Source organism: Talpa europaea (genome assembly GCF_964194135.1).
Source record: "Talpa europaea genome assembly, chromosome: 14".
Taxonomy (NCBI): domain Eukaryota; kingdom Metazoa; phylum Chordata; class Mammalia; order Eulipotyphla; family Talpidae; genus Talpa; species Talpa europaea.
The window spans coordinates 11,896,875-11,924,457 of NC_140082.1; the positions used below are offsets into that span (position 1 = coordinate 11,896,875).

Genomic DNA, 27,583 nt, shown 5'->3' on the forward strand with positions numbered 1-27,583 from the left:
GTGACGGGGGCTGAGAAGAAGAGCGATGTGGGCGCGAGCCGTGCGGCTGGGGCTCTGGGCCCAGAGAGGCGGGCGCCGGGGCCTCGCTTCCGAGGCGTCTCAGGTGAGGGCGCGCGCCCCAGGGCGGGTGGCGAGGCAGGGGGGAAGGCGGCCCCTTGTGGCCCACGCGCTCGGCCTCCTTCTCTTCCCAGCTCCCTTCGGGAAGTGGCCGCGTCTCGGCGGAGGTGATCGAGCACCTGGAGCGTCTGGCGCTCGTGGACTTCGGCAGCCGGGAGGCCGTGGCACGGCTGGAGAAAGCCATCGCCTTTGCCGACCGGCTCGGCGCCGTGGACACAGATGGGGTGGAGCCCATGGAGTCGGTGTTGGAGGACAGGTAAGCGCGGCTGCGGCCCCGCCCGGCACCTTTGCAGACATTTAAGGTGGGTAAGTGTCCCCTTGTCACCGAGGGGACAAAGACTTTGCGAGATGCAGGAAGTTCTGTAGGGTCGTCCCGTGGGTTCCTCTTCCCCTTGGTCATTATGAAACCTAGCACTCTCGTTTAAAATCCTTGAGCCCTCTCAGAGTAAAACAGAACAAAATCCGAACCGCTTATTATCGCCATGGGGGACCCACTTCAGAGGCCCTGCCAATCTCTGGGACATACTGATCTTATCACTCCAGACGCTTTGGCTTCCTCACTGTTTCTCCAGCACGCCAAACTCGTTCTCTCTAGGATCTTTGCACTTGCCATTCACTTTTTTTCTGGAACGGCTTGCCTCCTTGGCAGATCTCAGCTCATCTCCTCTGGAAGGGCCTCTCCTGGCCACTAAGGGTCATCATGGCTAAATACATCATTATTCAGTGGAGTATCTGGTTAAAAATAATGAAACTACATGCTGATATTAAAAGGTCTCCAACATATATTAAAAAGGGAAAGCTCAAACATTGTGTATGGAACATTATTGATACTTTATGTGTAGTTCTAATGCTCTGGTGTATTCATTGTTTTGTTCCCTGAAAGGGCATACCAGAAACTGTTAACAGTGGCTAGTTTTAAAGAAAAATGGGGGAGAAAAAGGAAAAGGGGAGGGGAGGGCAGAGGGAGATTTTTAAGTTTTCCATTTATACCAAGGTCTGAAAACACAAATGCCTAAGGGGGAGCAGTGTAAAACACAGGTAAAGTCTTCACTAACATCGTCAGTAGGTTCTTGAAAACTGTGACTTTAAGCACTGCGATATATAATGAAACCAGGTCCTCTCATAATGTTATTTCCTTCACCACCAGCCAGTGCTATGAGGTTCTTTTCTCATCAACGATTATAACCTAAAGGAACCTGCTGCAGTGAACAAGTGTAGTGTAAGACAATAAGGAATGGGAGCCCTTTGAACAAATTACCTTGTGAATACTACAAGGCTTAAGCCCCTACCCACCTTTACCAATTGTTGCTAATCTTAATACTTTTGTAAAGAAAGGGGGGAGGGGGCATTTTGTGTGCTTATGTGCCAGGTATTGAGACTTTCTATGTATTACCTTAGTTATCACCTCAGTATCACCACCTTAAAAGGTAAATACTAGTGTCTTTTTTACAGATGAAGACAGACTCAAAGGTTTTCTAACTTGCTCCAAGGGTTCGCAAGTAGTAAGAATTTGGGATTTAGAGCTCAGTCTGTGTTCTCAAATACTTTTGAATATACCATCTAAAATCAACCCCCAGAGGGCCTACCTGGTGGTGCAAGGGGTCAAGATGCAACCCATGAAGCTAGCTGCAGCCACTGCAGCACAAGTTCGATCCCCGGGCAGGAAGCTACCCATATGGCGTGGCAGACCTCTCTTGACTCACCCACTACTCCCCTCAGCAGTGTATTTCAGTCTGCCTGTACTGTTCCCCACTCTGTCTGGTGAATCCTCTCATCCCCCGCACCTCTGGCCTGTACCCCACTTCTTGTATGCATAAATAAATCTTTAAAATATAAAATCAGGGCCTTCCCTGGTGGTGCAGGCGGTTGAGCGCAGCACTGTGAAGCTGTCCACAGCCTCTGCAGTGCCAGTTTGATCCCGGCCTGCCAGCGAGAATCCCACATGGCATGGCAGCCCTCTCCTGTCTTGCCTGCTGCTCCCCTCAGCAGTGTATTTCAGTCTGCCTGTTCTGTTCCCTGCTGTCTCTGGTGAATCCTCTCACCCTCATGCACACCTGGCCTGTACCCTAGTTCTTGTATGAATGAATAAATAAATCTTTAAAAACAACAACAGGGCCTCCCTGCTGGTGCAAGGGGTTAAGCACTGCACTGTGAAGCAATCCTCAGCTTCTGCGTACAAGTTCAATCCCCAGCCAGCCAGGGAGAAACCCACATGGCAGACATGTCTCACCCATTGCTCCCCTCAGCAGTGTTTTTTGGTCAGTCTGCCTGTTCTCAGAGAATCTAAAAAGAAAAAAATAAAATAAAAAAAAAATTGGGGCCTCACTGGTGGCGCAAAGGGTTAAGGTGCAACCTATGAAGCTCGCCGCAGCCACCGCAGCACAAGTTTGATCTTCGGCCAGGGAGCAACCCACATGGCGCAGCAGACCTCTCCTGGCTCACCCGCTGCTCCCCTCAGCAGTGTATTTCAGTCAATCTGCCTGTTCTGTTCCTCAGTCTGTCTCTGGTGAATCCTCTCACCCCCCGCAACCCTGGCTTGTACCCCAGTTCTTGTATGTTTAAGTAAAGAAATCTTTTTAAAAAAATTAAAAACAGGGCCTCCCCGGTGGCGCAGCGGTTGAGCCCTGGGTTGCAAAGGTGCCCCAGCCTCTGCAGTGCCGGTTCGATCCCCGGCTGCTCCCCAGCCACTGGAGGAGGGTCCTGCATGGCGCGCAGACTTCTGCCGCCCGCTGCTCCCCTCAGCAGTGTACTTCGGTCCTTCTGCCAGCTCTGCTCCCCGCTCTGGCTCTGGTGAATTCTCTCACCCTCCCGCGCTTCTGACTGTACCCAGTGCTTGTATAAATAAATAAATAAATCTTTTAAAAAATAAAAAATAAAATCAACCCCTAGAAACTGGATTAACGTTTTGTCTCCAATCCAGAGACTGACTCAGATGACAGTGTCTCTGACTACAGTCAATACTTTAATGCTTAGGATGTCCTTCAGAGCCATAAATAAACCATTAGTCAAATTGATGAGCTCTCATTCTAGTCTGCATCAAACTAGAAATTAGGAGGGAGGGAAAAAAGACTTATAGATGGAAGTAGAATGGTGCCCAAAGAAATAACTTCTGGGCAGCCTACGACCAGAGGAAGAGAAAGGATTGTCCCACTGTTCAGGCCAAAGACCCAGAGGCACTTCTCTGTCTCTCTGCTGCCACAGTGCCATTAAATGCTTTATATTTAATGCCACAATGCCATTAAATGCTTTATATTAGCATTGTCCCAGTTCTGGTTTAAATGCTATATGCCTATCTTTAGAAGGTAGTGATTTCTAGAGTTCACAGTTGGCCTTTCTCAAACCGCTTTTTCAACTGAATCAGAACATAGATTCTAGTCACCTTTTTCAGTTCTCAAGGATTATATTAATATCCTCCAAGAATTAATATTAGCCTGGATGCAAAGAAGTTGACTTATTATCAAAATGGGTGTCCTGTAGTTTTGGTGCTTGCTTATGGAACTCTGAGAAAGTCAAAGTGAAGTAAGTGACAGGCACCTAAAGAGCTGAACTGGTTCTGTTCAGTTTTAGGCATTGATTCTGAGGTTGAGAAAAGTTAAGCAAAAAAGAAGTTAGTGACTTTGTAAGTTGAAGGGCCTACCTGGTATGCCATCCTCACAGAGACCCTGTGTTCAATAACTTATGATTCAGAAAATAGGCTTGATTTTATTCTAAAACAACTCCATCATAAACAAATGTGTGGTATTTAAAGGGGTATTTTTCTGGAAATGCCACTTAATAGTAAACCTGATCACCAAATGAGTGAATAAATCATTATCTATTAGATCTACTGTTGAGAAGAGCAGTTATTTAACCACCAGTCATTGGTAGTCAAGTCCTGTTTTGTTAAAATCTCCAAGTGCCCAGGCACAGAGAGCACTCTCAGTTGTAGTGTAAGCAAGTTGTGCATGATGGCGGCAGCAGGTAAATAAACACACTCTGAGTGAAGGGTGCACACTGGGGTGCACTAAATCTTTCCGAAAGGAGCAAGTGCTGTTCAGCCGCCCTTTCTTACTGGCAATGAAATACAGGCCTATCACTGCCAGGCCTTTTTTGACATTTTATCTAACTTTCTAGCAATTCTCTAAAGCGTTCTACAAATAGGGAAACTGATCCATAAAGAGGACAAGTAACTTACCCACATGCCAAGTGTGGCACTGGGGTTAGAATTCAAGTGTAATTCAGGAGCCCAAATGCTTGGCCATTTTGTTACACTGCCCAACAAATATATAAACTCCAGAAAATCCAGTGATCGCCTTTATGGATGACTTTATTTTTGTTCTCCAAGTTTTCTTAAATGAATGCCTAACACTTGCATGGTTCCAAAAAGTCTAGTGTAACCATCATACTTTGGGCCAAACACTTAAGGTCTGGAAAGATCCTATTTGCTCAAGGACAAGCAGTTAAGAGAGAATGCCAGCTCTCTACTCCTTGAACCACAAATAGCTGTTTATTGTGGCTAGCCCGGGGCTGGGAGCCACAAAACAAATATAGGAACAAATCCTTTCCTCAAAGGACCGTGTGACAGTTTAGCCTTCTATGTAGACTTTGCCCAGTTCACTTAGCCCTTTGGCACATTAGGCTCAGCCCTCAGTCTCTCTGGCTTAAAGCAGAAAGAACTCGGCTGCTCCACTATCAGTGATTGAGCAGGCTGTTCATTTTCCAGTGCAAATATCTGGAAGCGGTCTTAGAACTGTCACACACTCTAAACCTTAAAACAGTAGTTAAGCCTCATAGATATGTTCAGCTCCTGTTTGGTTTTAGTAATTTGTCATCTGGATACTTTATTTATTTATTATTATTTTAAAATGTATTTTATTTATTTTTTTAAAGATTTATACAAGCACTGGGTACAGTCAGAAGCGCGGGAGGGTGAGAGAATTCACCAGAGCCAGAGTGGGGAGCAGAGCAGGCAGAAGGACCAAAGTGCACAGCTGAGGGGAGCAGCGGGCGGCAGGAGAGGTCTGTGCGCCATGTGGGACCCTCCTCCGGCGGCTGGGGAGTAGCTGGGGATCGAACCGGCGCCGCAGAGGCTGCGGGCAGCTTTGCAACCCAGTGCTCAACCGCTGTGCCACCGGGGAGGCCCAATCTGGATACTTTAATGGAAGACACTAGGCCCAGGGAATAATGGGAGATTCTTGACCTATGTTTGGGGCACCTCTTACAGGGGGAGGTTTTATATGCATAAAGGTGGCTACAGTGAAGAAAAGTACTCATCTTCAGGGTACTAAGAACTGGGCTCAGTTCCCAGTTCTTTCACTTAACAACTAATATTCTTAAGCCACGTAACCATCCTTGAGCAAGTTTCTACACCTGCCAGGAAGTTCATTTCCCATCCCCCAATCCAGCTGCTTCCTGCCTTTAGCAGTAACATCACCTATTCTGAATACTTGTCCTCACTCTGGCTGGGTTAGATGCCCCTTTCTAATACCTTGGCAAGCTCTGCTTACCTGTTAGATTTAACATATTGTATTGTAATTGTCTTTCTATCTATCTCAATCAAAAGCAACTTAACCATAGTAATCCATGAAAAATATTTATTGAAGATTATAATCCTGAGGAATAATTACCACTTACCTCACAGGCTTGTTGAATCTATAAAATTGTAGACTGTTCTTTTGGCCATAATAGTTCCTTCCTTTTTTGGGCAGTGGCCAAACTCAAGAATATGTTCCTCCCTGGTTCTCCTATTCTTGACCTTCTGCACTCATGCCCTAGAAGCCCAGTCCTCAGAAAAGGTAACCTTGAGCTTCTGGTTTTTAGATGTGTGTACTTGAGATCCGACAACGTGGTAGAAGGCAACTGTGCAGAAGAACTACTACAAAACTCCCATCGAGTTGTGGAGGAGTATTTTGTGGCCCCTCCAGGTATGTGTTGCCTAAAGTGGTTTAATAGAATGAACTAAGAATAAAGGCAGAACTGTGAGGTGCAAAATATACTATGTGAAAGCACTGTAAACAATATAAAGTGGGAGATGGATGAAGGTTAAGAGGCACAAACTGCCAATGACAAAATCAGTAAGTTCTAGAGATGTGATGTAGCAAGTCATGTGATACACCTTCAACTTAAACATATTACACACTTCCAAGGGTCAGCTGGTAGTAGGAACGAGCAAAACAGGATTGGGGTAGGGAGAGGTATGTATGGGGGCAAATCTGCCTGAAGGGGCAACTGGCATTCAATGCTTCTTACTCAGTAGGAATGTGAGCTTGTTTTGAGAGAACGAGGACATCTGGCATTTTATGTGAGACCTTCCAAATTATAAGTATTAGCAACTAATTCAAACTTAAAAACACCACCATGCAAATAAAATACAAGCCAGATGCATCCCGTGACATATCCATCAGTTTGTAACCCCTTGGTGTGTAGATTTGCATCTTAAAATGTCACTTGTAAGTATTTTAAATAGAAACTTTAAAATAACTCTGGGCCAATAATAAAATTCAGCATGATGGGGGTAGGCTGAACTGTTTTTGTCTCCTCTGAAGAGAATGATGGGTCCTCAGAGCTGCTGCCTGGTGCTGCACACTGGCAATGAGACAGACTAGCCTATGCACCCGTTAGTCTCCCAGGCACCATCTTCATCCTTAGGAAATTTCTCAGAGAACCATCCTGAGCAGCCTTCAAAGACAGACATCAGCTCTCCCACTTGAGTGGGAGACCAACCAGTAAGAAGAACACTCTGCTTGAAGCAAGAATGGGAAGGCAAACAAGACTTGTGCTCAACTCTTAAGATAGGTCTCTGCATAGGGCCTCCCCTGTGGCGCAGCGGTTGAGCACTGGGTTGCGAAGCTGCCCACGGCCTCTGCAGCGCCAGTTTGATCCCCAGCTGCTCCCCGGCCACTGGAGGAGGGTCCCACATGGTACGCAGACCTCTCCTGCCACCCACTGCTCCCCTCGGCAGTGTACTTCGGTCCTTCTGCCTGCTCTGCTCCCTGCTCTGGCTCTGGTGAATTCTCTCACCCTCCTGCGCTTCTGGCTGTACCCAGTGTTTGTATAAATAAACAAAACAAACAAATAAATAAATATTAAAAAAAAAAAAAAGATAGGTCTCTGCATTAACTAAACTACCTCAGTTAACTGTGGAGAGAAATAAGGTTTTATAATCTATCTCAGAGCCTGAGGACTGATGCTGTTTCAGTGCCACTATTCATTTATCACACATACTATTTCTCAAGTAGAACCTTGCATCAGAATTTGCTTCTTGGAACAAAATGAGTAAACAGTCAAGTCTTTCCTTCACTCTTACGTGCATATAAATGGCTAATTAGCCTGTCTGTCCCTTATTGAAAAATGTACATTAATTTGCCTTCACTGACACATGTGATTCTTTCAGATACTCATAATTAGCAAAACAGGTTAGTAGTTGTACTTATTTCCACAACAAGTGATGTTAGCTCAGTAGAGCCAGTTAGGGAGCAGGTTCGATTATAACATTCTTTTTGTTACTGTTTTCAAACAGGTAATGTGTCTCTGCCAAAGCTGGATGAACAAGAGCCAGTCTTGCATGGCTGAGCACCTCTACTGGGGAAGGGCGCCCTATGAATATGTGAAAACTTGACCTCAGCATTGTCACTGTGAACACTAACTTTCCCACTTCCTTCAGTCACCTAAAAAAACCTGGTTAGTATTTTTTAGTAACTAAATCTTCTAAAGACAAAAATTGGGTAAGATGTAGCCTAAACAAGGCAATAAAAGTTCCTGATGCTAATGGAAGTAAAAGACATTGTTAGTTTTTAAGGATGGATCAAATATTCACAGCTCACAGGCTGCTCAGTATGATAGAGGTTATTCCTTTATCTCCTTCCAGAAAGACACAAACTGCACTTAAGTGAATTTTTAGTAGCTGTTTCCATTTTATCTTCAAGGAACACACTTGAATTTGTTCCTAGGTGTTGTTCCCAGCAGAGGGGGTTACTTTTCTGCTCAGTTCTGGGGAACTTGGGAATTCCTAACCTGGAACCATTTGCCAATCCACAAAGTGACATACTAGCTGGGTTCTAGTTTGTTTCTGAAAAGAACTTATAAAAAAAATAGCCCTGGGAAAGGTAACAATATTGTATCGAATACTGAAAATTTGCTAAAAGGGTAGGGATTATGTTAAATGTTCTTATCATATAGATAAAATAAGGGAATAGGAAACCTTGGAAGGTGATGTATAATGGTTGTGTTTATGGTCTTAATGGTAGTGATGATCTCATGGATGTGTACATACTTCACCCTAAACTCACCGAGTTATACACATTAAAAAAGTACAGCTTTTTACCTGGTGATACTGCCTAGGACAGAGTACCCTCCCCTTCCCCCCAGTGATTACTGAATTGAGCAGAATCCAAGATAGTGAGGTTTGGGGCCTCCCTGGTGGCCTAAGGTTTAGTAAGTCTCAGCACCATCACCACTACGGCTTGAGCTCAATCCATCTGAGTTCAATCCACAGCCAGGGAGCTAACCCACATGTAGCGCAAAAGACCTCTCCTGTCTTTCCCACTGCTCCCCTTAGCAGTGTATTTCAGTAGATCTGTCTGTTCTGCTCCCCACTGTCTCTGGTGAATATTCTTACTCCCCCCACCCCACCTCTGGCCTATACCCTAGTTCTACATAAAAAAATAAGATAGTGGGATTTTGGAGTTTCTTTTGTTTTAAAAAGCTCAGATGCCAAGGATAAATGGAGACAGATTTACAGGTAAAAGTGACAGAACCAGAACCTAAGAGATTTTTTTTCTTAACCAAACTGCCAAAGTTGGTGTTTGCTAAGAATTTCCCAATAACCTTTACGCTGTTAAGAATGTTTCTATTCACTGAACCTATTTGCAATGCTGTTTTTTTTTTTTTTTTTAAAGGCAACTTAAGTTACAAGCTTGACCTTCAGTTATTAAAAAAACCTTGAACCTGCTGTTGGGGTTGAATTCTCAAACCACATCACAGTAAATATCTTTATCCCTAAATAAAGCTTTCCACTCCTATTCCTTAACCAATTGGATACAAGCTTCCACTACAACTCAGCAATTTTCTTTTTGAATCAGTGTTCCTACTGGGTGAAATTTATGAACTTAATCAAGGACAACCACACATATCAATTACTAAACGTTTAAAATATATTTCTAAACAGAATGGGCCGACTTAGTCACAGTAACTGCTGATCTCCATAGCAGAGCAACCCACAGATACAGCACTGATTTGTTTCCCATAATCAGAGGTGAAAAATATACAACTTGCTTCTGAACCAAAACCACAATCTCTGCAGTTTAAAATGTTTTACTGCTAATATGGCCCTGGTAGAAATTACGTAGTTTTATTTCTTTTAAAAAAAAATTAAAAAAATTTCCTAACACTAAATCATCAATCTGGAATGTAGATTTTGAGCATAAAGCAGCTCAATTCACCTAGAAAATAAAGAAAGACTTCCCATCACCTGTCTCAGTAGGGCCTGAAGGGAGAGAAGTAGTGTGGGGAACCCCTGCTTTGGTATGGTGAGTCACGGCCCCTTGACCCAGACCGAGACCGTGAGTAGCCATAGCTGGTACTTCTCTCTGGATAAACTCGGATGTAGGAAGTTTCACCCTGAAATTCAAACAAAAAGAAGGGAAAAATAAGATGTAGATTATAAAGTAAACCAAAACCTAACATGGCTTCCTGACATTAGTTAAGTACTGAGCACTTACTTTGTCTAGTGTGATGTTATCTTGCTAAATCCTCACTGTAATGCGGTGAGGTAGGTACTCTTACTAGCCCATTTCAGGAATGAGGAAATTGAATGAATAATAAATGGCAACCTGATATGTGTTAAATGCTCAAATACTAGCTATTATTAACATATCTAAATAACTGCTACTGATCCCAGAATCCAAGATTTGGAAAAGATGTCAGAGGTCATGGAGTTCAGTCCCCTGCAACCTCATATATGAATGAGGAGGACCACCTATGGTAGGAGCTAGCATGTAGTCAACACTTCCCAGGCATCAGGAGCTGGGTTAGATGTTCTAATTATATTCATAATTTAGTCTCCTGACAAGTCTTAAAGATGGTACTATTATTGTGAACATTCTACATATGGGAGGACCAGGGTTCGGAGAAAAACTTGGCTACAAAATTAAATGTGCAGGAGAGGTATCATGTCCTGGCTCTTTGCCCTCAGGTAGCATGCTCAGACGTAAAGATAGTAAGATGAAAGAAGCCAGATGCTTTTTCCCTATACAATCTGTCACTGGATTTACCCTGAGACCCTGCTTTTCAGTGTAACTGAGGACCAAGTGCTTTTTCGTTTCTGCTCCAAATTCAAGTCCAAGAGGACAACTTGAGCACTGTTAAATCATGCAGCCTCCAAGCTATAAAGTTAGGGAATTATGTGAATCCTCAGAAAAAGAAGTGGGCCCAGACATGCCCAAATGTCATAGCATGTCAGGACAGGTTAACCAGAAAAAAACAAACAAACAATGACCAATTGGTAACCTGGTATCTGGTGTCTCAAAAGTATCAATTTTGAATCAGACTGAGAGACCCAAAGCAGCAGTTGCCTTCTTGAAAGGAAGAAATAAATCCTGAGAGTGAGGTGATCAGCCTCAAGAAAATGCCACATAACTCAGGTTTCAAAGAGAACCTTGTACTACTTTGGGAAAGGAAAGTGAAAGTGACGCCTCTGCCCCGGTAGCAGTACCTGGAAGGGCTGCGGTAATAAGGTTGGCTTGCAGAGCCCAGACTTAGAGCCAGAGGAGGGGCACTGCAGATAAAGCCAGCTATGAAATAACTGATACCTCTGAATAACTCACCACATTATGACAGTATTCTCTTTGGGGAGACTGTTCTCTGTCATGACCCTATAGGAATTAGTCGACGTAAGGCAGATCCTTAGTGGTATTGTTAAGGTCATCAGATAGCGAATGCATGGTCTTTTGCTACTTCTGCTAGGTCAGCTTTAGGTGGAATGGCTCAGCTATAAGCTCCTAAGTAGAAGGTGGTAACCCACCTCGTGAGAGCGAAATTTGGTGTCATCCAGTTTACGCAGGGCATATTCCATGTCTTCTTTTCTGAGATATTCAACCATCCCCATTCCATCTTTCTGCACATCTGCGTAACAGACATCCCCAGCTTCTCGCATGTGATCCTTCAGGTCCTGCCAGCTGCCTGACGGAGGAAGTCCTGGGCACAGAAAACATAAAAGAAGAAGCCACATCCTTCAGCCATGTCAACTGCCCTTTAAAAGTCAGCAATACCTAGGATCCCTGCCTTTGAAATCCCCAAATCACAAATCTTGGTAAGGGACGCAAAACCAGAGAATAAAGTATGTGTAGTGAAGCACCTTAACAAGCTGGTTCTAAGTTAATCTTCCAGATAGGAAGCCTTTCCAACAGAGCAAGAAGTCCATCCCATTATAGGTATAATATCTCTATGCATTCATAACCTTCATAATTAATATCACACTCCCAAGACTTCCGCATTCAATTTTCCCCCGATTATTTCTTGCCTGAGTTCCCAAGATATGGGAATTTTAAAGCCATCCAATGAAATAGCCAAAGTGTAGCTGAAGGTTAACACAAAAATCTGAAGTTTGTTTTCTTGTGGGTGTGAATGACTGACAAACTCGATCAAATAAGTACCTCTTAAAAGACCACCAACATTCTTCAATACAGTGGGGGAAAAGGTAATACTCAGACGCTAAAACTAGTTGGGAGTCATACAACCCTACCTGATGTCATGAAAGGGAAATGTGCTCCTGCTCTCAAAGGCTGTGTTTACCGCTCACAGCTCAGGATTGCAGCCATTTCCTAATAGTTTTCTAAGCAGGATTTCAGAGCAGCATGGAGAGAAAAAAAGATATGTATGACATCCTGAAGGAGGGAAGCGTTCTGGGGTTAAATTACAAAGGGACACAAGATAGGAAGATACTTAGAGAGTATCACTCTTAAGCACTGTGGGAGTCTGCTGTGATTGTGTGACATTTACATCTAAGAAGGTGCGAGACTTCTCAACATATTTTGTACCACCAAGGCCCCTGCAATATGCAGAAGGCCTCACTTCTTTACCAGTGTATTATTATTTTGAAGAGATGCACAAACCCCTGAGCTTAGCATTTTATATCATTTGTCAACACTAGACATTTCATTCTCTACTTTAATGTAATCCATAAGACTCCCAAGTTGTTTTCATTTTTGCACAATTCCAAACCACCACAAAATCTGGCCTTTTTCAGGATGCAAGATTATTAAGTAGGTTACGTTCAAATCTCATTCCTGGAATGTCCTTCTAGCAAGTCCAATCCCAGTGTACAGTCCAAAAGAAAACATTGTTAGAATTCCAGTTCAAGGGATCTTGCCAACATTTTCCCTTTCAACACTTCCGAGGCTGCATTACCAGTGCAATTTCATTTGCAGAACACCTGCCTCACTGACAAACAGGGCAGGGCTTTCAGACTGTCACAGCATTTAGGCTGCTGAAAAGAAAGTCCTACCTACCTCACAGACTGAAGAGTAATAACTAACATTTCTTGGAAAACAAACTGTACTAAGTATTTCACGTTTCATCTCATTCACTTTGAAAAGATCATACCTGAAACAAGAACTCGGAAATCAGATCTTCTTGTAGGAGGCCCATTCCTCCCACCGCGGGGCCACCCACCCCGACTTCCATAAGTCCTAGGGAACTCCACACGAAGCCGACACTGGCCATAATCATAACCATTCCTTCCATAAATTGCATCTTCAGCATCTCTGCAAGAAAAGCTTGAAGTTAGTGTTGCTCAATGAGACTGACTCACTTCCCAGTAAGGGACATGAGAAGTAAGTAGGAAACCAAGAGTGAAGAAACAAAAACAAGACCTTGGTGCATGGGGGTGCACTTCTGCTTTGGTTTGATAATGGAGTGGTATTGGTCATGATACTGGAATTAAACTTTACAGATGTCACACACAGGGTTTTCTAGGAACGGAATGACAAACTGTCTATTATAACATATACCCATTACAAGTCTACTTCAGAAAAAAAAGAACACATTGTTGACGAATTACTACTTTCACCAATGAATTTGTTTCTTCTAACTTTGGGGAGCAGTTTCTCAAAGTACACACCATACACTAGTCCTTTAATACTCTTCCACAAGTTCTAGTCCCACAAGTCTACAGAAAGAAAAAGCCACTTAAATTTCACCCAAAGAGATTTCTAAATGTTCAATAGTTACTTTGTCTTTACTAGCATTCTAGAGAAGAGAATTGTTCTCCAGTATTGGATAGGAGAAAGCCCGTCCTCAGAGTTTAAGTAGACAAGCAGAGCTAAAGACATACATAATTCCAAAACTACTATAAAATCTGGCATTTTTCAGTATCCAAGACTAGGTTAAGTTCAAACCTGATTCCTGGAATGTTTTTCTAGCAAGTCCAGTTCCAGAGTACATTCCAAAAGAAACATCCTTACAATGACAATGAAAGCATCATTCAGATGTGACATAATCACTTGTCAAGACAGTATTAAAAGACTGTAGTCATGGGATTAAAAATTATCAGGACCACATTCAGTGCAACCCTGGCTATATTTATAGTGCAGCTGGGAAAAGGCAAAACTGGGCCTCCCTGGGGGCCTAGAGGTTAAATCTCAGCACTATCACTGCTAAGGTCTGAGTTCAATCCCAGCCAGGGAGCTAACCCACATATGGCGCAGCAGACCTCTCCAGTATGGCTGGCTGCTCCCCTTAGCAGTGTATTTCAGTAAATCTGCCTGTTTTGCCTCTTCCCATTCCCCCTCCACCTCTGGCCTACACCCCAGTTCTTCTATGCCAAAAAAAACCAAAAAACAAATAAAGGCAGAGATGTTAGGGCTTAGGAGTAGACTCTGAATGCAAAGTGACCTGTGTTCAAATTATTCTTCTACTACCTGCCTATGAGCAGAGCTGTCTCTGGGAAACTGTATTCAGGCTTTTACATCTTTAAATGTAATATGCCTACATTGTAAGGGTTATTGTAAGGGTTAAATAAGATACTGTGTAAGAGTTAAATAAGATACTGTGTATTGAGTGCTTTGCTTGAAACTTAGCCTCTACTGATATAAAAGGATAGTTTTTCTATTATGAAAGGAATGAGGGAGGAGAGAATAATGGAACAGGCCATACAGTGAGTTTGTACTCTCAAGAGAATGAGGTTCAAATCTTACCTTGATCCCTTACTAGCCTTCTCTTTTAGTAACAACTCTAAATCCTCACATTCAGCATCTTTAAAATGTGGTTTGCTGAAAATGCTAAATACTACAGGGTATGTTACTTAACAAATAGTAACTATTAAAAAGAAAAACACAATATCAGAACTGTTAACTAATTAACAAGGGCACAACCTTCTCCAGTTTAGGTGTAAAAATGCCTTACTTCCATTTTTCAGGCAAAGGACAAGACACTGGGAATGAGTCGTCAGAATCTTCAACCATCAAAGCCTCAAGGGCTTCCTGCCTTCCTAGCAAAACACCCTCCAGGCAGCCCTTGCACTGCAGGGTGCAAAGTGGTTCCCTGAGACAATGCTGGAAAACAGCACCTATTTACCCCAAGTTAAGTGACTGCTACAGGGTTTACCCTGGGAATGAAAAGGGATGACCCAGCTTGTGAATACTCACCCCACCTTCAAGAATACAGGACAAGACCCAAAAGCAGGTTTACATCAGAAGTGAGAAAAGGGAGAGCTGAGAGAAAGCTAAGGAAATTTATTGGCTGGCACATGGCAGGATGGTAGAGGTGAGCAGGGTGCAAACCAAAGCCAGCCTGTGTTCAGTCTTTCTAAAGTCCACTTGGCGACTCTGATCAGCCCCCAATTCCCAGCAGCCCTCCATTCAGGCAGTCAGGGAACAGTCTGGAAAGCTCCACTTTTCGCCAGTGGTATTGGCTATGAGGCCCACCAGAGCTTGCTCCTCGCTGGTCCTCTTACATGACCAGCGAGATACCTGACTTCTAAAAACACCAGTTTTCTGGCCAGGGAGCCAGCGATGGTTGCAAACACCACTGACTCCTCTGGGCCAGTTTAGGGCTCCACAGTTTCCAAATCCTCGGGGCCCTTGGCATCTAATGGGGCTGGCCTCCTTAGCAGTGAGGAGTGAAATCACTGACCCCACTCAGGCAGTTTTAGAAGTTTTTCCAAATCCCTGATGCTTTAAAAACCAGGCCCCAGGCTCGCAGGGCAGAGGCAGGTAGGTTCCATCACAGACACGCCTTTGCGACCTCCAAAGGCATCCACATCCCCGTCTGTTCCCCGCTAACGGCGAGTTCCGGCCGGGGGGAGGGGAGGCCGAGAGGGCGAGCGGCTACTTCTGCTCCTCACCCGGGCGCTCCCGCGCTGCCCCGGGGCCCGGGCTCCAAGCCCCCGCCTCCCCCTCAGCCGCCCCTGCAGCCGCGGGGGAGGGAAGGGTCGTTTGTGCCACTCCTGAGGCCGGTTTGGGGTGGGCCTGGAGCTCCGAAAGGCCCAACTTTTGTATTTCTAAGTAAAATAAGAAGAGAATAGCAGAGGAAGTGACGGGCGCGCAGAGCACGGCCCGAGCCCGCGGCGAGCAGGCCGCGACTTCCACCCGGGGGCGCCGCGAGGGGCTCAGGCGGCGGGGGCGGGGGCGGGAGAGGCGCCTCCCCCGGGGGGGGGGCCGGGCGGGCCCCGGGCTCGGGCCTCGGCGGGCGGGCGCGGCGGGGGCCTCACCGGGGGTCCTCGAAGCGCACGAAGGCGAAGGGCACGAGGCCGTGCCGGTTCTTGAGCGCGATCTCGCGGATGCGGCCGTACTTGTAGAACAGGTCCTCCAGGTCCTTCTCGCGCACGTCGGTCGGAAGGTTCCCCACGTAGATGCGCCCGTCGCCCTCGCCGCCGCGCTCGTCCGCCCAGCCCGACATCCGCACCGCCCCTCGCCGCGGGCCCGCCGCAGCCCACGTCCCCGCCGCCGCCGCCGCTTCAGCCCGGGTCCCCCCGCAGCGTCCCGGCGGGCTCGGAGGCGCTCAGCCGCACTGCATTGTGGGAACGCGGAGCGGAAGCGAAGGGGTCGGAGGCGGCGAGCGGTGCTTCCTTAAAGGGGACGCGGCGGCGTGGACTGCGCGTGCGCGCACACGGGCGCCCTCTTTGGGCGCAGGCGGCGCCCTGGGCGGCGCGGCGGGAGCGGGACGTTGGGCCCGTTGGGCTCGCTTCCCGCCGGCCGCTCGCTCGCTCGCGTTGGCGTGGACTTGGGCTTGTGGCCCGGGCGCCCTAGACCTGTGTTCTCCTGCGGTGCCGTTTACCTCAGGCTTTGGGGAGCGCTCCCCGGGATGTCGCGGGGAGGGCGCGGCGGCTGGACGGGCCGCTGTCGCGGTCAGTCTCGGGCAGCAGCGCCCCGGGCCTCCGGGCTGCGGCCGCCCGGGGTGTCGCCCGGGGCGGGGACTCCAGAGACCGGGGGAAGAGACAGTCCTCACCTGTCGCTGTCGGTGCAGTGCTCCTGCAGCGTGTGCGTGGCCTCCCTACCCGGCCAGGGCAGGATTGGGGCCCCGAGCCCCTCTCCCAGCCGCCGGGCGCAGCCCTGAAGAAGCCTGGCGGTTCCGGGAGGCGCCCACGGTGGCACTTTGCATCTACACGGCGCAGTGGGGAGCACTGCGGGATGCTACAAAAACAAGACCTTGCGTCAGGAGGTTTTTTTCCCGCCCCAGTCGAAGTAGCATTGCTTTACAACAGTGTGTAAGTGTCAGGTGTGCGTCCTTGAAAATCGTGTGTGTAGATGCTACGTTAACTTCCCATGCAGTTGTCTCCTTTTACCTGGTATACCCACTTCGCTTCTGGTAACCATTCATTGGTTTTAGAATCTAAAAATTTATTTTTGTTTTATGTAGCTCATCCGTTTGTTTTCTCTACGGGTACAGGTGAGTGAAATTATATAGTGTTGGTTCTTCTCTATCTGACTTATTTCACTAAGCATAATGCCCTCCAGGTTCATGCGTAGATCGCTCCAAATTAGTGGGTTTAAAATAAATATTTATTTATGCATACGAGAACTGGAGTGTAGGCCAGAGGTGTGGGAGGTGAGAAGATGTACCAGACAGAGTGGAGAGCAGAACAGGCAGAGCTACTGAAATACACTGCTGAGGGGACCAGTGGGGGAGATAGGAGAGGTCTGCTGCGCCATGTCGGACAGTTCCCTAGCCAGGGAGCCTCAGTGGCTGGCAGTAGCTTGGCACTGAGACTTTAACCCCTCTGTCACCAGGGAAACCCTAGTGAGTTTTTTTTTGTTGTTGTTGTATAAAGTGTTGACCTTAAAATTTTCTCATATTAAAAATGAAATTTTGGGCCTCCCTGGTGGCACAGGCGCTTGAGCTCCGCGCTCTGAAGATGTTCGCAGCCTCTGTAGCTCCGGTTCGATCCCGGCGGGCCAGCGATGGTCCCACATGGCACAGCAGACCTCTCCTGTGGTGCCCGCTGCTCCCCTCAGCAGTGTCTTCGGTCCATCTGCCTGTTCTGTTCCCCGCTCTGTCTCTGGTGAATCCTCTCCCCCTCCTGCGCTTCTGGCCTGTACCGCAGTTCTTGTATAAAATAAATAAATCTTTTTAAAAAAATGAAATTTCAACATCATTTATAATAGTGAGGACATGGAAACAACCTGCTGCCCACTGACAGAGGATTGGATTAAGATGTATATGGGCCCTCCCTGGTGGCCTAGTGGTGAAGTCTACATTATATCTATGGCCAGAGTTCAATCCCAGCCATGAAGCTGACCCACATTTGGTGCAGCAGACTTCTCTTACATTGCCCGCTGCTCTCCTTGGCAGTGTATTTCAGTCAATCCACCTGTTCTGTTCCCCACTCTCTCTCTGGTGAATTCTCTCACTCCCGCCCCCCCCATCTCTGGCCTGCACCCCAGTTCTTCTATGCAAAAATAAATTACAAATTTTAAAAAAGATGTAAATCTACACAATGAAATATTACAAGGAAAGAATAAATGTTTCCATTTACAGCAAAATGGAAGGAGTTCAAGGGAATTATGTGTAGTAAATCAAGTCAGCACGACAAGGACAAATATTGGACATCTACATAGTGGACTACTTGACAAAGTGAAATACTTTAAAAAACTACCAGACACTAATAAAGTAAGGCTTCTGAGGTTAAGAGGGAAGAAGGGAGGGAGAAAGAATAAAAAAATACATGTGCAAAGCAAATCTAGCAGATTAACTCTAGAATCAAGAGGATGGGTTCTACAGATGTTCACTACTTTCTGTATATTTGAAATTTTTCATAGTAAATGTTGAGGGACGTGTATATAAAACTTGTTAAAAACAAACTTAATGCTAGCACTAGCAAGGGAATACAGCCAAACATTTAATCAGATGATAGTTGATTTCTAGTTATTACCATCTCAGAGCCTTTAAAATGAAAACAAGCAAACAAAAACAATAGGCACCTATATATAACTACTGATGGTATAGTCTTTTTGGAAGGCAAATTGATGGTATACAGCAGGCTCTGATAATATACCTCTTGATCCAGTAATTCCACTTGCAGGATTTTATCATAAGTAAATAAGAAATTCTCACAATAAATTATGTATGTTCATTGCATTCTTTGTAATTAAAAAAATTAAGCTCTTGATAATAAGGGTGTGGCTTAACACAATAATATCGAATGTTACACAATTATTATGTTTTGAAGGATATTAAGGTCACACTAATTTAGTTGTAATTAAAATTTGTTAAAAGTAGTGTTTAGTATATGCATATTCACATGTAAGTATATATATATATTTTAAAGATTTATTTATTTTTGCATACAAGAGCTGGGGTACAGAGCGTGGTGGGGGGGGTTGAGAGGATTCACCGGAGACAGAATGGGAAGCAGAACAGGCAAACTGACCGAAGTACACTGTTGAGGGGAACAGCATGCGAGCCAGGAGAGGTCTGCTGTGCCATGTGGGTTGCTCCCTGGCGGTCCAGGGATCGAACTCATGCTGCAGTGGCTGTGGACAGCTTCATAGGTTGCATCTTAACCCCTTGCGCCACCAGGGAGACCCCACATATAAGTATATATTCTAAAGGAATCTACTAAACCTTAAAAACACCAGTTGTCTTCTTTCGTTTTTGGGGGTTTTTTTTGAGCAAATGTTTTTATTTTTAGATTTTTTTTTAAAGATTTATTTATTCATTCATACAAGCACTGGGTACAGTCAGAAGCACGGGAGGGTGAGAGAATTCACCAGAGCCAGAGCAGGGAGCAGAGCAGGCAGAAGGACTGAAGTACACTGCTGAGGGGAGCAGTAGGCGGCATGAGAGGTCTGCGCGCCATGCGGGACCCTCCTCCGGTGGCCTGGGAGCAGCCGGGGATCGAACCGGCGCCGCAGAGGCTTCGGGCAGCTTTGCAACCCAGCGCTCAACCGCTGTGCCACCAGGGAGGCCCCCTTTGGGTAGATTCTTAAGGAGTGGAATCGCTGGATCATATATAGATCCATTTTTAGTGTTCTGCGGAATCTCCACACAGCTTTCCATAGTGGCTGGACCAGTTTGCATTCCCATGAGTAGTGTAAGAGGGTTCCTTTATCTCCAACTCCAGCTGGAGTTGCCAACTCTAAAGAAGGCAATTGTGAACATATGTCCAACTAGACGGGATTATTCTAAGCAAAATAAACCAAAAGGAGAGACAAATAATGGATATTTTCACTCATATGTGGAATATAAAGAAACAAAGCAAAGGAACAGACATAAAACAAACCTTTGGACTCTGACCTCAGAACTGAGGAGGGGCAGGTGGGGTGAGAGAACTATTGACGCATTATTGGTGGGCAGTCATAATGTAGTAACATACATTCAACAGGGTGTGAAACTATACCCCTAAAACATTTGCAATGTTGTAAATCAATGTTTCTTCACTAGAATTTTTTTAATTTTAAAAATTAAAAATGTAATGCAAATGTGGATGTCATATAGTTCTGTAAAGTTGAAGATTGTTACCACAACTATAATTCCATTTCCATTTTTATATTCTGAAATAAAGTTTTATGCAACATTATCTCAGTTCTGAATGAGAGAATATATATACACACACATATATGTGTGTGGTATATATATATATATATATATATATATACACATACACATGCATATATATGTCAGTGTATATATATATATTCATTGCTTGTAACAAAAAAGTAGAAGAAAATAACCTTCCAAATTGTGGAGATATTTCTTGATGGCAGTTGTAGCTATATTTTTATTTTTATTTATGCTTTCTTGTCTTTCTCAAGTTGTAATAAGCATATCCTCCTTGTGTAATTGGAAAAGGGCACAATAAATTATTCCTAAAAAAAAAGAACCAACTGTTGTATGATGGATGATGTAAAGCTTCTAGTTGTTTTTTGCTGGCCTTCAGAAGACAAGCAGGAAAGAGCCCTGGCCAGAGAGGCTCTTGAGTCTAAGTACATAGCCATATAAGAGCTTATATATCCTAAAGGCATTTTTTTTAAAGATCTATGCATACAAAAGCTGGGGTACAGGCCAGAGGTGTGGGAGGTGAGAGGATTCACCAGAGACAGAGTAGGGAACAGAACAGACAATCTGACTGAAATACACTGCTGAGGGGAGCAGCGGGCGAGACAGGAAAGGTCTGCTCCGCCATGTGGGTTGCTCCCTGGCCGGCTGGGGAGGCTGTGGACAGCTTCATAGGTTGCATCTTAACCCCTTGCGCCACCAGGGAGACCCCCTAAAGGCATTTTTAAGTCCCAGTGCCACCTTATTTTGGAGGGTGTGTTAAGGTGTATTAACACATCTCTGAAACCTACCACTCCTACATGATTGTTGTTGGAGACAATTAGATAAGTCTCCTAGGGAGAAAGTGGAGCCAATGAAGTGTCCTAATAGGACTCTAGCTGGAAGACTGCTTGTAAATAGTAATGATTCACCTGATATCCGTGCAGTCTTGCAGTGTGCAGTCCTCAAAGGGGGTTCATACCCAGCCTAGAAAATGTGCTCAGATATGAGAATCTGGCATGTACTGCCTTTCTGGATTAGAACAAACAACTAAATCAATAGGAAGCATTTATGATCCTTTACAGAAGCGCAAAGGTGGATTTTATTCTTTTGAACCCATGTACAAACTTTTGCAGGTTAGAAGCCAAAAAAGGTGAAAATAAGGGTTTTGTGACCTGGCCTGAACCAAGAATAATGACCTGGAGTCCTGCCTTAGAAGCCTCTGTATTATGTTCCTTAGGACTGTAGTAATTGAGTTGCTTAATGCTTTTTTTTAAATTTTTTTTTAAAGATTTATTTATTTATTTATTTATACATACATACGTACATACATGTACTGGGTACATTCAGAAGCGCGGGAGGGTGAGAGAATTCACCAGAGTCAGAGCAGGGAGCAGAGCAGGCAGAAGGACGGAAGTACACTGCTGAGGGGAGCAGTGAGCGGCAGGAGAGGTCTGCACACCATGTGGGACCCTCCTCTGGTGGCCAGGGAGCAGCCGGGGATTGAACCGGTACTGCAGAGGCTACGGGCAGCTTTGCAACCCAGCGCTCAACCGCTGCGCCACCAGGGAGGCCAATGCTTTTTTTTTTAAAGGAGTCTTTCATGCTGGGTTCCACCAGACTTTATTTTATTTTATTTATTTTTTAAAGATTTATTTATTTATGCAATCTACCCGTTCTGTTCCCCACTCTGTTTCTGGTGAATCCTCTCACCCCCCACACCTCTGGCCTATAACCCAGTTCTTGTATGCATAAGTAAATAATCTTAAAAAAAAAAATAAATGGGAACAACCTCGTGGTTCAGAGTCAGGCTTTCTGAGCATGAGTCATATGACCCTTTTAGGTAATTAATAAATTGGGGGTCCCTCATCCAGGAACCCCTTTGTCTTGGTATTCAGACACTGCCCCTCTGGAGGGACCACCAGCCAGTCCCAGCAGCTGTTCTTTTTTGGGGGCACTGACACTGTGTCTTCTCTCAGCTTGGCTGACATCCTTAGCTGCAACCATGTATTTTGATTTCCACAAGGGAATTAAATAAATGCCTGCTAAGTCCTGCACAATTGTCTGGACTGGTAAGTATCTGGGGGTACCAAAGCTGGAGGTCATTGCCTTTTCTGGGGTGATCTTTCAACTGCACCATCTGACCAGAGCTAATTTTTTTGTTTCCAGAGGGGTGGATGCCGAGATAAGAGACCTCTGGAGATGCTCCAACTCCCGATCTGTTTGCCCTCTCAGGTTAGTGTGCTTTTGTGGGTCCTCTTGATTTATTTTTATTTATTTTATACATTTTTTTTAAGAATTTATTAATTTTTTTTATAGAGGCATGTTTTTTTTTTATTTGTTTGTTTGTTTTGTTTATACATGCACTGGGTACAGTCAGAAGCTCAGGAGGGTGAGCGAATTCACCAGAGCCAGATCGGGGAGCAGAGCAGGCAGAAGGACCGAAGTACACTGCTGAGGGGAGCAGCGGGAGGCAGGAGAGGTCTGCGCACCATGTGGGACCCTCCTCCGGTGGCTGGGGAGCAGCCAGGGACTGAACCGGCAGAGGCCGCGGGTAGCTTCGCAACCCAGCGCTCTACCGCTGCGCCACCGGGGAGGCCCTATTTTATACATTTTTTAAAGATTTATTTATGCATTTAAGAACTGGGGTACAGGCCAGATGTGCAGTGGTGAGAGGATTCACCAGAGAGAATGGGGAGTAGAACAGGCAGATCCAACAAAATACACTGCTGAGGGGAGCAGCAGGCGTCACAGGAGAGGTCTGCTGCACCTTGTGGATGCAGGCCAGATGTGTGGGGGGTGAGAGGATTCACTAGAGACAGAGAGGGGAACAGAACAGGCAGATCTACTGAAATACACTGCTGAGGGGAGCAGCGAGCAAGTCAGGAGAGGTCTGCTGCGCCATGTGGGTAGCTCCCTGGCCTGAGATTGAACTCATGCCGCAGTGGCTATGGATAGCTTCATAGGTTTCATCTCAAGCCCTTCTGCCACCAGGGAAGCCCTGGAGGACAAATATTTCTAATGACTTTTTGTTAGAAATATTTTGTTTTCCTTTCTTCAGAAATATTTTTTGAGTTGACTGTACCTGCACCAATGACAAATTGCATCTTTTTTGAGAACTTAAAGATTTGCTTTTTCTTTTTCCCTGATACCCCAAAATGTGAACTTTCAGTAAGTGTTCATATTTCTCATGGCAATGTGTTGATTAAATCCAATAAGACTTTTTTTTTTTCCTGTAGTAGACTATTGGGAACACGGTTGTATTACTGGGGCTTTGGCTGGAATGTGCTAGTCTGCTTGCAGGAGTCTAGTTTGGCCTCAGAACTTTTGAGAAAAGATATCCTGAATGTCTTGCTTTCAGGGTTCCAGGTCTGTCCGGAAAAGAGTAAGGGAGGTCACCGCTTGGCAAATCCATAGACCCCAGGACATTTTGGGATCTTGAGGAAAGGTACTGAACTTGCCCAAAGGTATATGTACAACAGGCAAAGTCTGATGGGGAGGCCCTGGCATGGCCCTGAGTCCCGAGAGGCTACCTGTCAAGAGCTCAACCTGAGATTCCTTTTGAAAACTTCCAGCACAGCAGACTTTTTAAAGTATACAGTTATATTTTATTCTCATTGTATGTATGCAAACAGAATCAAAACACTGACCAAGTATATTGGAACTGGACTTAATCTGCAAATGAGTTTTACTCTAATTATTTGGTAGTTATAACATGCACTAATACAGCTCTGTCCTCCAGGTGCGTATTCAGGTTGCCATTCAAACAGTGATTTGGGGTTCAGTTGTGGTAAGGTTAAGCTGCTGCAAGGCAACCTAATGCAGTTTTAGAGATTGTAAGGAAAGCCCCAGGAGATGTTTACTGAGCACAGAAAGACCAGTAGGAGTTAATCATAAGCCAGAAGGGGAAGGTGTTTGAGGCAAGAAGAACAGCAGGAGCCATCACACACACAGAGGAGAGTGTGGTAGACTAGAGCAGTCCCCACTGCACTCCAGCATGGCTGGAACAGGGAGTTCAAGGAGGTATAAGGTACGGGGGGCTGGGGATTGCAAGGCCTAGTATACAATAGTATGGCCTTTGGACTCTACTGAGGCAGTGAGTCGCCATTGAAAGGTTTTAAGGAGTCATTTTGGGATGAGACCTTCTCAGTAGAAAGTGGCAGCTGAGGGGATTGGCAATGTGGAGTAGGAGAGGAGACTGAGCTAAATTCTGGGAGACAGCTGCAGGGCAGTAGGAGAAGGAAAGGAAGTGAGGGAGAGATGTAGCAGTAGTTTCCAGTGAGGGCAGGGGTAGGGCTTCTGGGAGAGAGAGATGATTAAGGGTCAGTGTAGAAAGCATTGCTGTTTAATTGCTGTGTAAGCACACACTGCAATGACTTCATAAATTCCTTTATTAAAAATCTATATTGTAGGGGCCTCCCCGGTGGCGCAGCGGTTGAGCGCTGGGTTGCGAAGCTGCCCGCAGCCTCTGCAGCGCTGGTTCGATTCCCGGCTGCTCCCCGGCCACCAGAGGAGGGTCCCACATGGCGCGCAGACCTCTCCTGCCGCCCGCTGCTCCCCTCAGCAGTGTACTTCGGTCCTTCTGCCTGCTCTGCTCCCCGCTCTGGCTCTGGTGAATTCTCTCACCCTCCCGCACTTCTGACTGTACCTAGTGCATGTATAAACGAAAAACGAACAAACAAATAAATAAATAAAACATGCCTCTATAAAAGGAAAAAAAAAAAAAAAAAGAAAACAGTGTATTTAAAAAAAAAAAATCTATATTGTAGGGCCTCCCTGGTGGCACAAGGGGTTAAGTCTCAGCACTATGAAGCTATCCACTGCCACTGCAGTGCAGAGTTAGATCCCCGCCAGGGAGCTGACCCACATGGTGCAGCAGACCTCTACTGTTTCTCCCGCTGCTCCCCTCAGCAGTGTATTTCAGTAGATCCGCCTGTTCTGCTCCCCACTCTGGTGAATCCTCTCACCCCCCACACCTCTGGCCTGTACCCCAGTTCTAGTATGCATAAATAAATGAATCTTAAAAAAAATCTATATTGTCCATTCATGATTTGGGTGTTGGACTCTTATTATTCTGGGAAGATATGACTCATCTCTAGCCTAAAGGGAAGCAGAGGTAAGAACAGGGATATCCCCGATGACCCATTGACTAACAGGTTACAAAGGGACATAATATGGAAGTGGGTGCAAGACACCACTGCAGCCGCCCAAGCAAGAACTCTCAGTGACCTGACATAAGGCCACAGAGATAGATGCTAAGGAGTGAGGCATCCCAAGGAGATGAAATCATCGGACTTGAGGGTGGAGGGTGAAGACCAGGTTGATCCCCACATTCCTGGCTTAGGGAACTGGTCAAGCGGTGGTATCACTCTGTGATTGAGAATAAAGCAGAAGGAACAAACTTGCAGGGGAAGGGGCTGATCTTTGGCACTGGATGGTGATGAGTTCAGAATTGTGTGCAGGACATAAGGAGAACTGTGATGACTCTAGGCTCTCTGCGCCCTAGTAGAATTCCAGGTGATGGTGGATGGGGATTGAAGCCTGATACTTGAGATAAGACTGTCCTTCCTACAGGAGAAGCTTTCACTTGAAATACATGGCACTCAATAAAATTCGTCATCCTTGCCTTCAGATTGAATAGACTTTGACCTTGGCAGACTGCTAAGAGTTAATGCATTTCCCACAGCAAGTTTTACTTCTATGAGTAGAGCAGTGACTAATAAAAAAATAATAAAACAATTAACACTGGGGATAAAACAGTCTGTGAACCTGCCCGTCTGGTTTTTTGTCTTTCCCTATGACATCAATCCCCTTTGGCATCCCAGGAAAATGTTTTCTTCTTTGTCAAGCTCAGTTAGGAGCTGCTCCCAGACCCTGGCCCTTGGGAGTGGCAGGCAGAAGCGGAAGTGATGGGGCAGTAGACCGTGAGTGGCAAAATGAGTCATCTTGGGGAAACTGGTCCAGGTTGGCAGGGAGAGCTGTGGGCTGGGTGGCTGTGGAATGTGCTTCTGGTCACAGCACCCTGGACCTCCCCATAGTTCTCTGCCACTGTATTTGTGTGATGGGGTAAAGGAAAACATATTCGGGCAAGCTGTGCAATAAAGAACTGATCCATGCAGGGAAGAAGGGGAGAGACAGCAGCAGAGCTAGGTTTGGAGAGAGTTTAGAATGGAGGAGCAGAGCGCTTTAGGGAAACCAGTGCCACGTGTAGGAGGCTGTGAACAGAAAGATGGGAAAGATAATTCAAGAAGATTTGCCATGTGTTGTGAATATTAGTCCCTTTGGTGTTTTCTTAAGAGACTGCAGAAAATCTTTAATGTTGTTTTTCAAGTATTTTTGAGTAATGAACCGATCTGTTTCTTTGAAAGTGACCAAGCAGGTAGGAACAGAATGGGCCTGGTTTTATATCAGGTACATTAAAGGCAGTGAGCATATTGAATTTGTTATATTCTGAGATGAAGTCCACGAATAGTTTGTCATATCAGGGCTTATTGTATGCGTGGGCTTCAGTGATCAGGGATACATGGGGTTCAGGCATCTGCTCCCTACTCCAGCCTGCAAAGCTGTAAACTTTTACATGTCAACAGAAGGTTCTTTATTCTGAGGAGAATATCCATGCAGTGCTGTCCAGTAGGACCCTGCACGATGATAGAAATGTTCTGTAGCTGGGTTCTATGTGGTAGCCATTAGCCACTTCCCATGTCGTTATTGGATACTTAAAATAGGCTACTGCAACTGAGAAACTGAACTTTTATTTATTTTTGAAATTGAACTTTTAATTGTATTTAATTTAATTAATATTTTTTATTATGCATAAAAGAACTGGGGTGTAGGCTGGAGGTGCTGGGGGTGAGAGGATTCACCAGACACAGAGTGGGAAGCAGAACAGGAGGATCTACTGAAATACACTGCTGAGGGGAGCAGCAGGAGAGACAGGAGAGGTCTGCTGTGCCATATGGGTCACCTCCCTGGCTGGGGATGGAACTCAAGCCGCAGTGGTGATAGCACAGACTTTACCCCTACACCACCAGAGAGGCCCTAATAGACTATTTTTAAAGAGCCCTAACTTTTTGGACTCAGATCAAGTTTGTACTAAGCAGATTAAAAAATTTTTTTGTTGTTGTTGAAATAACATTGATTTATAACATTGTGTGTTTCAGCTAAGCAGACTTTTGATGAACTGTGTCAATATAATTTGGTAACAGCATCTGAAAGGTAAACACACTTCTTATAACAAATATGGTAAATATCTGGAGCTGTTTAAAAAGTAAAAATAAATAAAGTGAGCCAAGAGCAAAAGAAGCTTCTAGGCACCTCAGCCCCTGCACTGACATGTGCATGGCACCTGCACTACTTCCATGTGGCTGGGGCTGGTGGTCCCCAAAGCCAGCCCATGGGCAGGGCTTCTGTGACTGTCACACTAACCAACATTCCCTGGAGCTAGGTAGCTGAGGACTGGTTTCTTGTGTTAATCCAGTCTGTCTTCCCTGGCACACTCGTTGGAAGTGCCTGCAGC

The 27,583-nt window shown here is 45.3% G+C and overlaps 2 protein-coding genes across 2 annotated transcripts; one reads left to right on the forward strand and one right to left on the reverse strand.

Moving 5' to 3' along the window:
• Positions 1–25: 25 nt before the first annotated feature.
• GATC (glutamyl-tRNA amidotransferase subunit C) lies at positions 26–11,304 on the forward strand (the record flags this gene model as incomplete). The annotated part of the gene is made up of 5 exons (XM_084254143.1): positions 26–97; positions 192–373; positions 5,917–6,020; positions 7,616–7,776; positions 11,261–11,304. 4 exons carry the CDS (start codon positions 26–28, stop codon positions 7,666–7,668), a joined length of 411 nt encoding a protein of 136 aa, XP_084110269.1. The 3' UTR covers positions 7,669–7,776; positions 11,261–11,304.
• On the reverse strand, positions 9,571–15,990 carry SRSF9 (serine and arginine rich splicing factor 9; the record flags this gene model as incomplete). The annotated part of the gene is made up of 4 exons (XM_084254142.1): positions 9,571–9,714; positions 11,117–11,289; positions 12,697–12,857; positions 15,803–15,990. 4 exons carry the CDS (start codon positions 15,988–15,990, stop codon positions 9,571–9,573), a joined length of 666 nt encoding a protein of 221 aa, XP_084110268.1.
• Between the last annotated feature and the right edge of the window lie 11,593 nt (positions 15,991–27,583).